This window comes from Chrysoperla carnea, chromosome 2 (assembly GCF_905475395.1).
Source record: "Chrysoperla carnea chromosome 2, inChrCarn1.1, whole genome shotgun sequence".
NCBI lineage: Eukaryota > Metazoa > Arthropoda > Insecta > Neuroptera > Chrysopidae > Chrysoperla > Chrysoperla carnea.
The window spans coordinates 30,234,257-30,248,923 of NC_058338.1; the positions used below are offsets into that span (position 1 = coordinate 30,234,257).

Genomic DNA, 14,667 nt, shown 5'->3' on the forward strand with positions numbered 1-14,667 from the left:
ACTTCGCCAAATATGTTTGTATATCTTACAATATATCATATGTTAGCGCACCCCATCTAAATATTTATTGTTACATTTGGTAGTAAGCGGAAATAATATGCATCAGTGGGTGCAACGTTTTCTCGTGTAGATTTTCCTTAATAATTTGCTATATATATGTATATGTATGTTTTGAGTTTATTTTGATTTTACTTAACGCTTTGTTTATTTTTTTTTTTATGAGAAAAAAAAATTGCATGGATCGAGAATAGTACATAAAAAATTCGTTAGAAACAAATTGAATCGAGATGCCGGAATCAGCAAATGTTAGTATTGATGGAGAAACACGGAGATCTGTCACAGCTGCAACATTATTATTGGTTACTCAAAAGTTGGATACTCTAGTGGATTGCGTAAACCAGCTGACAGAAAATGTGTCACAACAAACCAGCAATGTTTCTAAGATGAGTATTAAACATAATTGTTCTTCTAACATTGAAAATTCGTTAATTCGTGACTTATCTACTCGCGTGCCGGTATTAAATATTCTTATTTCTACTTCCATAGTAGATTTCTGTATGGAAGTCGAAGATTTAATGACATTAAATGTTCTTAAACAAGATATGATTATAAAGTTTCTTACCTCAAAAATGTCGCCTGACTCTAGACAACTATGGGCTTCATTTATCATACAAGATTTGTCGTGGGTCGTTATTAAGCAGAGACTTTTGGCGTTGTTGTCATCATCTGAGCTGCACCAATTGGTGGACAAAAATATTCGTAGAAAACAGAATGTAAACGAAAAGTTTTTTACTTTCGCTTCCGATATTCGGAGGTATTCAAGGATTCTCTGTCCTAAGCTTAGTCCTGTTGAAGTTATTGAAATCATATTTTCTCATTTGAATCATTCAACCTTTGATCTCTTAAAGCTGTACCCTCAACCTAATAGCTATGATGAGTTAGAGAAACTCTGCGTTAAGGTTGAAGAAATTCAATCACGCGTCAGAGATTTGTCTCAATATTCTGAGCAGCCAAGTTTAAGTCCGTCCGTCTCTAATCCGTTAGGTCACACCCAGTTTGAATCGAATGGTGTGCCAAAAGTCGAAGCTTTAGTACGGTCGACTACAGATTCGTCTGCTTTACATGCCAAATAGGCTCATTTATATTCATATACGTCTCATCAATTTTATATATATGTCAATTAATTTTAAGTTTGTCCGTCTCTAATCCGTTATGTCACGCTCAGTTTGATTTGAAGGGGTACCAAGGGTGGAAAGCTAATATTACCGTCGATCTCAGTTTCGTCTGAGACCAAATCGACGACGGGCTGCCCACAGCGAGGCACCTCTACAAGTTTAAATTCGTATACCTCTCCTAAATTTTATATATACGTCAATTAGTTTTAAGTCAGTCCGTCTCTAATCCGTTGCGTGACGCCCAGTTTGATTTGAAGGGATGCCTAAGGTGGAAAGCTAATATTACCGTCGATCTCAGTTTCGTCTGAGGCCAAATCGACGACGTGCGGCCCACAGAGAGGCACTTCTACAAGTTTAAATTCATATACGTCACCCAACAGGAATTCGTTTGTTGACGAAAACGCCCCTCAGGCTATGTGTAGTTTTAAATGCTGCACTTTAAAGGGACATAATTGCCCAAATAGGGTTCCGAACATGGTTTCGGCCCATTCGTCGAACATAAATTCGTAACATTTTTACAATATTATGATGAATTAATCATCTATACTTCATCCTTGGACCAACATTTATTTCAAATCGTTAGTATTTTATTAAGATTTAAGTAATTAAACCGTTCGTTGAAAAGACAATTTTGTGAGTGACACTCTGTCACATTTATTTGGTGTTAATGATAAGAATTATTTCAAATCGTTAGGATTTTATTAAAATATAAAGAATTAATCGGTTCGTCGAAAAGACAATTTTGTGAGTGACACTCTGTCACGTTTAGTTGATGTTTATGTGAAAAATGTTAAAGAGGAAAGTATTTCAGAATCTGACCCAGTGGCTTTATTAAATACATTAGTTCATCCTACTCCGCAAGGGTATTTATCAGTACGTGAAGCTCAAAGGCTTTCAGAATATTGTAGTTCCGTTTACGCTGACATAAAGTCAGGCAAAAATGTTAAAAACTTCTTTATTCGTGATGGTTTACTTTGTCGTTTCGTCGGAAAAAATCGTAACAAAAGAATCGTGTTACCGAATACCATGTTGAGTTTTGTTCTGGAATATTTTCACTCTACTATGCACCATGGTACGTTAAAAACCTACCGGGACATCGCTAAAAGATTTTGGTCCCCAGAATTGTTTAAAACTGTAAAAACCTTTGTGAGTGAGTGTAGGGTATGTGCGTCTTCGAAATCGTCGAACTTAAATAGTGCTCCAAATCTGGCCTTAATACCTCCAAATGAAGTGTGGTCTCATTTATATATAGACTATATTGGTCCCCTAATTACATCTACTGATTCTTCCCGTTTTATTTTAGTGGTTGTTGATGGATTTTCCAAGTATGTCGTAGCGAAAGCTACACGAAGATCAACTGCGGATGTTACTACCGCTGTCTTAAGAGAGATTTTCTTACAATATGGTTTTCCTAAATTACTTACATCGGACAACGGATCGGCTTTTAGAGCACAGAAGCTCGCAGATTTTTTAATGGCTCATGGAGTGAAAGCAATTTTTACATCTGGATATAACCCAAAAAGCAATATGAGTGAACGTAATAACCAAAATATTAAAACGAATTTAACAGCCATTATGAAGCAGTATGGTTTACAACATAAGATGTGGAGTAATATGCTTCCATATGTCGTATATAATTACAATAGATCGTTTCATCAAACGATTAAATGTACGCCGGCGGTTGTGTTTTTTGGCAGAGAATTGAACACTTCAATGGATCTCGCACTCAATATTGATTTATGTGACGAAAAGCCAGACTTAAGTTTTGTAAGAAAAAACCTTAAAGAGTATTTTGTTAAAAAATCTAAGCCAACTCTCGATTATGCATCCAAGTTTAAAATAAACCAATTAGTTATGTTGAAGAATCATGCCTTAATATCTACAACTGAACGGGATAAGAAATTCATGGATAAATACAGTGGTCCTTATAAAATCGTTAGATTCACAACACCAGTTTCTGTCGAACTTCAAGAAATCGGCTCGGAAAATGTTAAGAAGTCGCACATTCAATATATCAAGCCCTACGGAAGTGGTAGCTAACTAATTAAGTTATTTTACTAAGTAAGCTCCTTCAGAGACATTATCAGTTAATTTTCTTTACCTAATAAGTTTATATATAAATTTTCGTATTTTGATTCACAATGCAAGCAATAGCATATGCGCAAGAGAAGTATACATATATGTATACAGAAAAAATTTTTGTTCTCCCAAAAATTTTTTTCCTTAGGCCGCTTGGGATGTTACGATGTAACCATTCATTAGTGTGAAGTTGTCTTCATATTCAACCTTCTTGCGGTTAGCACTAGCCTTCATTTTATCTATTGGTCTGTTAAACGTCAAAAATGTTAGGGTTTTTGTTTTTTTTAATAATAAATGTAGTGGGGAGAAAATTCGTTAGATGGTTATAAAAATTAAATACGGTTTCCTCTTATGTGGTGGACCGTGATGGAAGACAGAGCACTGACATTCGATGAGGATAACCAACATGGCTTACCAGATCACAATGTGGTTTAGTGGTTTTTAAAAATTAAAAAGAAATAAAAAGTACGATAATTACGAATATACACGATGTCTCGAAGGTACTGTTAACTTTTGATTTTGCTTTGCTTGCATTTTTATCAATCAATCCACGCTATGTCGAGGTAAATTTTAATAATTTTAAATCGATACATACGTATCAATTGGTCCAAGGATGTTGCGTTATGGTTTTTTTTTATATTCACGGCGTGAAAGGCGCTTAGATTATTTATAATAGTTATATAAAACGTTTTCAAGAAAAATCTAACACGTGCCTTCTGAAGATGTTTTGTATGCTTATGTCGCGGTTTTTGCAACGACAAACGTGTTAATCGTTTCATGTCTACACATTCTAGATTTTGTTGATAAATTTTGGTCGGTATATACCGTTTTAAGTAAGTTTTAAAATTAATATATGGTTAAGATTGTTTTGTAAACTCGTGTTAGTAGCGCGGTTTATTATGGCGTTTTCATTTTAAGTATAGGTAAAAGCGTATTAAAGTTTCATTATGGTACGCTCTGTTTTCGTTGGTAAAATTTAAGTCGATACATATATACATGTTTTAGTAGATTACTAGGTTTAATTTTAGTGAAGGTTGCGATTAATCTACAGTAGACGTAACGCGTCATGTCGAACGTACTTGTTAAGTTTTTCTTGATAGTTTCCGTAAATTAGTTTAATATTGTTGTTCATTATAACGTCGTTATTCTTAGTTAAAGTTGGTGTAAAACGTGTCGAACGTTTCACTATTATTCAAGTCTGATTTTGTGATAAAATTTATTTCGGTATGTATATGTATATGTATGAATATGTACTTTATTGCATTTTTGGTAATTTAAGTTCTTGCTAAAAATTGTCAAATACTATGTTTTTGATATTGTTAACTAAATAGTTATCTACCTTTAGGTTGTTTGAGTAATTCATTACATTTTTGGTAATTAAGTTCTTGTTAAAAAAAAAATGTAAATGCTATATATTTGATATTGTTAAATAAATTGTTATTTGCCAAGATTTGTGGTGTGTTACACTAACTTTTTCAGACACTGGTGATATTAAGGTTGATCTATACTGATGCATATTGGGGTTCCTTGACAAGGAATTAGATCAGCGAATAAATCCTCTGGGAATGGTTTTGAGTTCTATTACTCGATACCCTGCTTTGGGCCCACTTGAACACCTGGTACTCGCTTACAGCGTAGCTCTCACTCCGATTAATTAATTAATTAATGATCATTTTCACCGTCTACGTAACTTCGTCAAATATGTTTGTATATCTTACAATATATCATATGTTAGCGCACCCCATCTAAATATTTATTGTTACACTCTCATAATGCAAATTTTGCAACAAAAATATTTTGGCAAATGTTCGTAAATAAGATACGTTTTAACTGCATAATATTAATATAAATAAAATATTATGTATAATTTTATTAATGAATTGTATGACCTGAATAATAAAATCAAATAAATCATACATATAATTTTGTTGAGTTTACTCTGTCCTCTGTCCGATTTCCATTGCTCTCAATTTGGAAGATTAGAAAGTGAAATGTTAATTTCTACCCCCTAAAATCTAAAAAATATTAACGGCTACTTTATAAAAAAGATATTCCAAAACTACCATATATGAACACTAAAGCGATATAGAGGATGTAATTCTAATTCTAAGCTTTTGAAATCATAATGCCCAAAAATTAAAATTTATCATATCTGATTCATATACACGCTATACTTAAATCTTTCATATCTCGGTTAATTTTGGAGCTAGAAAGTTCTATAAACAAGTTAAATTTACAAAATTTAAAAAATCTCGGCAAATTTTTTGCCTACGGAACCCTTAACTCGCATTTGAAACATATCTGAGAACACTCTTTATTAAATTGCCTTTTTCCTTAAAACCTTTTCCAAGCTGAGCCGACTTGAAAGATAATCGCCAATTTTTAGTTTTTTCGGGTACGGAATCCTAAATTCGCACTTAGCTAAGAACACTACCCATTAAATCAGCTTTCAACAAAACCATCAAAATCGGTTCATCCGTTTCGGCGCTACGATGCCACAGACAGACACACACACATAGCTGTCAAAATTACTACTAATACTAACTTTTATTTGAATAATTTTTTAATGGTTGCATATTTTTTTGTAATTAGTAAAAAACTGATTCTTTTTTTCAACCCCCTTAAAAGTTCCCACTGAGTAGTTAGTATAAAATATTTATTTAAATAAATAATCAAATAATAATCAATATCAATCAAATAAATAACTGTGCAAAATTTCAAGATGCAATACTTTTTTCCTTATTACCATGATTTTTTAAATAATTTTATTGTACTATAATAAAGATGACACTTGAGAAATTTTAATCCTGGATACAAACAATATTAAGTGTATTGTCCGACACATTTCATCCGTAGGAGAATGGGGTAAACAGTTCATATAAATTAAAAATATTCACAGTAAATAAATTAAAATTAAATGAGTCACTTATACAAAATAAAAATGTATTCATTATATTCTATAAATAAATCAACAAGTGTGTATCTATAATTAGAATGCCTAGAAATTGACCGTGGCCATTGTCGTATGAAACGCACCAACAGACAATTCTAAGTATAAAATATTATAAGTAGGATGTGATGTTTTATTTTAATAAAAAATTAAATGAAAAAAAGGAACTTGAGCGAACTATTGGCAAACACAAATAACAAGTGTTTATAAACAGTAAATGAGCGGCGAATGACGATTATAATTTGTTAAAAATATAATTACGTGTGATATTTTTTGTAATTTGTGATTGTATTATTGTACAAGTGAAATTTACAAAATTTAAAAAACCCCTGACAAATGCAATTTATTCTTTGTAAACTGATTTTTGGAAACTATAAAATTTTCTCAACCAAATTGGTTCGTCCGTTTAGAGGCTACGATGCCACTGAAAAACACAGAGACGCACAGATAAACATTTTAAACTTATAACACTCCTTAAATCAATATCAAAGTGATGGTTAAGGACATCACATAAGATGAAAAGGATACTTAGAGAGCTATCATCTTATTTTGTAGAAGCCGAGAAAATGACTAAAAACAACAAATATGCTTATTTTTCTACTGTGAATTACTAAAAAGTGTGGTTTTTTCTTCTTTTTTTGTTTAAAGAAATATCAAGGTCGTAAAAAATTATCGACCATCTTGGTAAAATAGTTTTTTATTCACAAAAACATGATAAATCAATCCGAATTGGTTTCACTTTTGCGATTTTAACCTGATAACCTGGTTAATAAACTCGTTTTCTTATTTTTTATTCGAATATATACAACGACCAAATTTAGTCTGATGTATAATTGCATAATGTATTATACATATTGCTTTACTTGCTTACAACACGATATATTTTTCTATTAATGATAATTCAGTTAATATTAAGAGTAGGTAATACTGAGAGACGATGTATTAATGACAATAATTTCAAAATAAATTCAATACAGGCATTGTGTAACATGATTTTAAAAATAGTAACATCTTATTACAATATTACATACACGAAAACATATTTATATAGAGTGTCTCACTAAGAAAGTTACGTATTAAATCCTAGTAAAAAATTTCTGATAATATTTCTATCAAACATGACCAATAATCACCACAATCAAAATCGCCTTCAATTAAATCAATCAGTTTGAGTATTTTGTAAAACGAAAAATAGTTTCTTTAAGAAAAACTTAACCGTTTTGGAGGGACAACCTGTCTACATATGCTATTTTTGAATTTATGTTGTCATTTTAAAAATTTGCATAAATATTTTAATGAGAATATTAGAACACAGAGAAAATATTATAGAAAAATATTTTACGACTACTTTAAACAATAATAGACTTTTTATTTTTTAATGATTCACATAATTATGCCTATTTTCGTTGTTAATTGACCTTCGTGGCTGATTGTAGGTTTATAGATTATGAGAGAAGATATTCGAATTATCTAGAAGAGTTCTTTGATAGTTATAATATCTACAATCTTTGGTAGTTTAATGACTTAAATAACAAATAATAAAAATAGTTTCCTTGCTTTATTTAGATATTAATTTCAATTGAAAAACGATGTCCAGTAGAAAAAATAATAGACAATTTAGATTGATGGCAAAAATGACAGTAACAGTGAATCAAGCAAATTAATTATGTTGACAGCAACCGAGAAAAATTTAACTTTATTTTTAAAAAAAATTGTATTTTGTAAATCAAGAGCCGAAGTCACGGAATAATTTGATTGATAACCACGCCTATTTTATTGATTGATAAACACGCCTATGACAGCTTGTCAAAAAAAGTTCATGCCTATTTTTAACTATTAATTAAAATTAAATTTAACCAATTTTTTTTCCATAAGGGTTTTTTGCAGACAAGTTTATAACATTATTTTCGTAATTAAATTGTCTTTCTTCTAATACCAGTCCTGATTGGTTGGTAGATTAATGTAGTTACCCATATTGACTTACCTCTCTACACCGATCTGTTAACTATCGAAATTGTTATGTTTGTCTTCGAAAAAAACGTTATGAAAAATAATTGATTAAAATTAATTTAATTAAAAATAGCCACGAATACTTTTCGATAGATAAGCTTCAATAAAATTTCATTAAAAATATGTCTCATCTGGTTATCAGATGGGTGAGGGTCGATCTTATACCGTCTCTTGTACTATAATATTTAAATAAATAAATAAAAATAAAATTTACCTGTGATGATTCATGTTGAATTGGTGTAGTGTTAAATGTAACTGAATGTTTTGGTTTTTCTTCAGCTTCCTCGCTTTCTGCGACACTGAAAATAAAAACAAGCCAATTCAGTGTTTAGTTCGTATGGGTAAATGAAATTTAATTACACTTGAATCTACCATTTAATTAGTGAATTTAATGTTTTATTCAAATACATTTTGCATCAAATAAGTTTAAATGTGACAATACAATGATTAGATATAAATAAAATCAATAAATTATTTATAGATAAGGTAATAGATGTTAATGACGAAATTTAAGTTTGAATTAAGGTGACCTAATAATTTAAGAATCTGTTGAAACTTTGCCTAGAAAGTAACAATCGTTTTATTGAAATAATCAGACTACAATCCCATGCTGAAATTTCACACTTTTCAGTACTTCCGACTCGGAATTAAGAGTTAAACATACTAAAAGATCTCGAATTTGAAAGTCTCTATTACCAAATACATGTAGAGATACACATCTAAATTAAGAGATACATGCCAAATACATGATTCATGTAACATTTTTCTTTGATAACTTACAATTAGTGCTTTTATTTCAAATGAACGGCAAAGAAGACACAAAGCAAATATTAGTAAATTAACGAATAATAGTAGACATATTTGTAAGTAATTTAATGTCTTTTAACTTAGCAAATAAAACTGTACGGTTTCGAAACACTTTTAACTTTTTTTTGTTCGTTAGTCTAAACAGAATCCTTTGAATATAAAAAAAAACAAGTCAAAATACTTATACTAGTACAGCATGAATAAAAATATTCAAATCCTCTTAGGACTTACAACTTACTAAAATTAAGCTGTTGCATCGATGTATCAATTTTTCGGCATTATTATTGTTATTTTGGGTTCATTTACTATTTATGGAAGTTTATTTCAATACCAATCTAAGTATTTATTAAATTTTTTAAAGTTGGTGATTATTTCTTACCTTTCCCTTGTTATACCGCTATTTCCTTCACTACTCGTAACCGCTGATTCTTCAGACCCAACTGAATTTAATGAATTACATTCACGTTGGCGCCTTTCTTCCCATTCGGCCCTAACTTCATTTTGTACACGTCGCTTAAGTTCAGAAACTCGTTTCCGTTCTTCTTCTATGACATGAGAGCCTATAAATAAATTTGAAAAATTAATTCTCTATTATTTACAGCGTTTTTCAAAGTGAATTATTTAGAATTGAAATAAAGTGTTACCCAATAAATCAATAAAATTTCTCCGCACTTGGATTACAAATAATGTAAATTATTTGCATAAAAATTAATCGATAAAATTTCAAAAATCTAAATTTAATGTTTTCTATTCACTATTGATTAACAACTTATCAAACAATTCTGATTTTTATCTATACATTGCTCTACTTTAATTTAAAAAAATTAATCACAAACCTTGTTGAATAAGGTGTATTTGGCGTACACGTTCAATCTCCTTTAAGGATTCAATGGTTTTGCGTCCTAACGATGCGGTATTCTCACCGAGATCCATGGGTGCATCCGATGTAACTTTACTAATTCGATCAATATCATCTTGACTTGGTGTTTTACCTTCCGGCGACAAATGACCAAATTTTAAGAAATTTTCATGGAATGACATTGACAGTAATTGTGAGGAATTTTGTTGTTGTTGTGGTTTGAATAATCGTGTATCTGGACTAGATTTATCGTTAAGGAACATTTCATGAAACGATTGAGACATAATATCTATTTGTTTACTATATGATGAAGAATTTTCGGAATTAATTCCATTTACTTGGTATGTGGCAGTTGAAGATGGCGTCGTTACTGTTGTTGGTGTCGTTGGTGATTGATGTTGTTTGTGTTCTTGACTAGATTTAATTTTCTGTTGTTTTTTATCTATTGAAGACGAATCCCGTCTCATATTCTCCTTTTCCATATTCGATAATTGATTTTTTAACAATTTAATATTTTCTAATTTATTTTTTAATTGACTTTTTATACTATCTGCACTATCTTCATCACTTAATAACTCATTATCTGAATAATAATCTAATTTTTGTCCAGTTAATGATTCTAATTCGGTATCAATAGACCTTAAACGATTACGATATTCTTCTAAATTACGTAAACATGTTAATAAATTACGTTCTAATTCTTTTGATTCATACGTTGTATGATCGAATGCCTCAACTTTTTGTGCATCTAATTCCTGAATTTGTTTTGTACGTTTATCAATTTGTTGTGTGATATCTTGTATTTCACGCTGTAATTCTTCACGTGTTGCTAATAAATTTGCTTCGTGCTCTAAATGGTGAAATTCTAAATCTTCGAAACATTTACGTTCATTTTCTAGCATATCTTGTGATTTTGTTAATGTTAATTGAATATTCACATATTCAGGCGATGATTTATCACAATTTGAAAGGTCATTTTGCAGTCTATAAATAATAAAACAATAAAAGCAAATTAGTTAAACAACGTACATTTATTGATACTATTGGTGTATTGAATTGAGAAAAATGTAGATTCACGCTTGCGTATATATTATTTCGGATGCGGATATCCATAAAATTACTAGTATTGCTAGTTATTTAGACGGATGTATGGGTTAAGGTGGATAAAACGAAGTAAAAAAGAGGATGGAATTCTCACCAACAAAGGTTTCGCACACTTTGAAGCACATTGTATAATGCCCTAACATCAAGCTCCAATAGCAATAAACTCAGATAGAATGAGCAGTATACCGACAGAATTTCGTACGAGGCATTTTAGCCACATAGCAAAAGTAAGCAAATGATTAGTGTGCTTGATAGGTATTGTCAAAACTGATAACGAAACTCCTTCAACTGATTTTGAAGAAGGGAATGTAACTTGATGAAAATAAATATGAAATTAATTTACCTTGCTACATTATCTTGTGCTTCCTTTAATTTAATTTTAGTATCATTTTGTTGACGTTCTTGTATAATTTTGGAGTTTTCTATTTCTTGTTCCATTTGTTCAATTCTTTCCATTAAAGCTGCTTTACCTTTTTCTAATTCTTTTAAAGCACTCATTTCTGATCTGTATTCACCCGATATTAATGATTTTTCTAATTCAAGCTGAAATAAAAGAAAATATTGACAGGTTTATTTAGTTTTAAAAAATATGAATTTCCTACAAGAAATATACACTTGGACGGGAATTAAGCCAACAATTTTGAAGCAGCGCTGGTGGCTTAAAGAGACTGGCCCGAGAAGTTTAAGGCCTAGGGTTTGATTACAACTCAAGTGCCAAACTTAAAAACTTAATCAAGTAAACACAGAGAAATATTTTTTTTTTAAGGGCGCCGTATGAACTTTCCATGAACATTTGTTAGCGATTAATAATTTTATGCATTTGATTCTCTTAATTGTTTTTCAGTGTCTGTTGTACCTTATTCTCGCGAATATAATTATTGTACACCAATATTTAAATGTCAAAGTAAGTAAGCACTAGTCACCTCCGTTAGTAAAAACATAATTTTCTAGAAACCTTTACTAAAAAAGGAATGTCAACTAACAGATACGGATTAAGTGTCGAGAACGCCTTAGGCAAGTACCTCTTCGGCGCTCCTCTAGCGGCCATATATTATAAATTTTAACGAATACTTTAGCTAACTTCTTTGTTTAAAAACTTCTGCGCGCGTGCCCGGTTGTAGCCTGGTGTCCCTAGACACGTGCTTACTTTGCCTTACGGATAATCCGTCTTTGTCAACTAATCATAGTAAAATACTTTTGCTACATAGACAATTTCTGTACAAATTAAAACTTTATAATTAATACCTCTCTTATAAGTTCCTCTTCTTGATTTTCAATATCAGCTATTTTTGATTTAACATTTGATATTGCATTTTGTATTTTATTTCGTTCCATCGTTAATTTTTCAATACATTTATTTTTCTCTTCAGTAATTACCGTCGTCATAATTTCTTTTTTATTTTTTCTACTTAAACTATTTACTTCACTACCAGCACTCATCATTTCATTATTATTTTTCTCTTTTAATACGGTATCAATTGGGTCGGTGTTTATTGGAGTTTTTCTATCATTTGTATCATTACAACCATTCATCGTTGTCTTATAATTAGACATTTCATGTAATAAATTCTCATTCATAAAACGATCTGTTAATACTTTGGAAATACCATTTGGTGTTGAGGAATTGGGATGTTGTTGGGGTGATTTGGTTATTACTGGAGATGAATCTGGTGTTTGTTGCAGATTATTTGTATTGTTGCCACCAGAAGTTGTTTGTTTTCTATTGAACGAGTCATTAAATATTGTCTTTGTATTATTTATAAATTGTTCTAAATAATCATAATCTTCTTTATAAGAATTATTTTCAGGTTTATTGTAACCACTAGAAAAAAAGAATCAAATTAAAATTAGTTTACGCTTATGTGATTATGTGAAAATTACATATAAGCCCATGTCATGGAATTCCTTATAGATATAACAAGCACTCTTTGATAGATTTTTCCTGATTTTTCATTATATTATGCATAAATAAATTCAAAGAGAGAGTTGTGTAAAAACCGTCGCAAAAAGAGGGGTGATGAACCGATTTTGATTTTAGTTTTGGATAGGTAATTTTATGGAGAATGTTCTACGCTTTGTTTCAGGAAAATCGCTTCAGTTTCAAGAGAGCTAAAAAAATCGCTTTTGTTGGGGATTTTTTAAATTTTGTAAATTTCACTTGTAAAAGTACAAAAATAACATTAATCAAATCATAATTTTAACTTTCGTACTTACTTATTGGTATCAGATTTATTAGCCGTAACATACGTTTTGATACGTGTCCTAGGCGATTGTGGATGATAATTCATTTGTTGATGTTGTAACGTAACATTTTCGTATGGACTAGGATGTACTTTTTGTATATCAACATTTTCGTATTTCGGTGTATGATGATTATTGTCTGTTAACGTTGGTGATGGAAATTTATTAATTGACACATTTTCATATGTATTTAAATTATTACGTGCACACCAATTTGTTTTATTTTGATATTGTTGATGATAATGATTGATTGGTGACGATGTGGTTGGCGTTGATGAAGAATCAAAATCAAATTTAAATACTGGTTCGTCATTTAATTGTTGTACAGTTGGTGATGAACGTTTATCACGTGGTAATGAACCATTTGTTTTGATTCTGTAAAAAGAATAACAATAAATTATATTTTTAAATCAGTGAAATGGGATACATAGTTAATGTTTTTTTTTTAGTTCTAACAATAATAATGTATGATGATATCATTTCCTAACATAACTTTTTGTTAAATAATATTTAGTATGAATGTCATACGACCTCTATCTATAGTATGTAATGATCAAAATGAAAATTATAGTTAGGGAAAATAAGATTGAAAAGTGGGTTCACTAAGATAGGCAACCAGACAAACAAGTAATAGTTTCAGACTGCTCTAGTATGTTATATTTACAACAAGATTAACGATAATAAATATGATTATTTTGAACGTAAAAGTTAACTTTTTGAAGAAGGGTTTTCTCATAAAACGAGGGCTCTCTCTTCGAGAGCAAATAATGAGCTTTTCAAAAAGCTGCAAATACAAGTGAAGGTTTAAAGAGATGAGCATTGCTGGCAGAGCCCTTAGGTAGGTTTTTGAATGGTTTATGAACTAGTGTATACTGCTCCTAAGTTACAAATCTAAATATTTTTTTAACGCGACAAAAATTGTAATTTTGAAAATGTTTAACAAATTTACAAGAAACGATTAGCTTAACATTCAATAATTGCTCTGCTGCTTTAATATAACTTCCAATAACAGCGGAAATGAGGATATTCTATCTATGTTCTAAGGTGTGATAATGCTAATACAACCCAAATGGCTATTGAATTTAATACACAAGATTATCATCGATGAAATCATCCAATTGCTAATTATTGTAAAGCTGTCGACAAAAAACGTCTCATAGCTTAAAATGACATTATCGGGAAATTCAGCGACCAGTACTAAAAAATGGTACTTTTGACATGAAAAGATTTCAAAACGATCTATTGTAATAAAATATTGATTTTGCATACAGAGGTAAAAAAAATTTATCATGTGGTTATGTAAATATTGAAATAATGAAAATTACATATATATTTTTTCTTTGCTTTGATAAAAGGCAAATCTTAGTTCACACGTAAAAAATTAATATCTTTTGAGTAAAATAATTCTTAAGAAATAGAAAACTTATTATCCTTAGTAAAAA

At 30.3% G+C, this 14,667-nt stretch overlaps 1 protein-coding gene across 1 annotated transcript in view; it reads right to left on the reverse strand.

Annotated features, from left to right (window-relative positions):
* The window catches only part of LOC123293899 (pleckstrin homology-like domain family B member 1), a 53,706-nt gene that overhangs the window by 7,456 nt on the left and 31,583 nt on the right, over positions 1–14,667 (reverse strand). Inside the window, exons 6-11 of the mRNA XM_044874889.1 lie at positions 13,199–13,600; positions 12,230–12,806; positions 11,328–11,527; positions 9,858–10,864; positions 9,401–9,581; positions 8,429–8,513 (exon numbers count right to left, since the gene is read on the reverse strand). Coding sequence (XP_044730824.1) covers positions 8,429–8,513; positions 9,401–9,581; positions 9,858–10,864; positions 11,328–11,527; positions 12,230–12,806; positions 13,199–13,600 — 2,452 coding nt within the window. The remainder of the gene's footprint in view (positions 1–8,428; positions 8,514–9,400; positions 9,582–9,857; positions 10,865–11,327; positions 11,528–12,229; positions 12,807–13,198; positions 13,601–14,667) is intronic.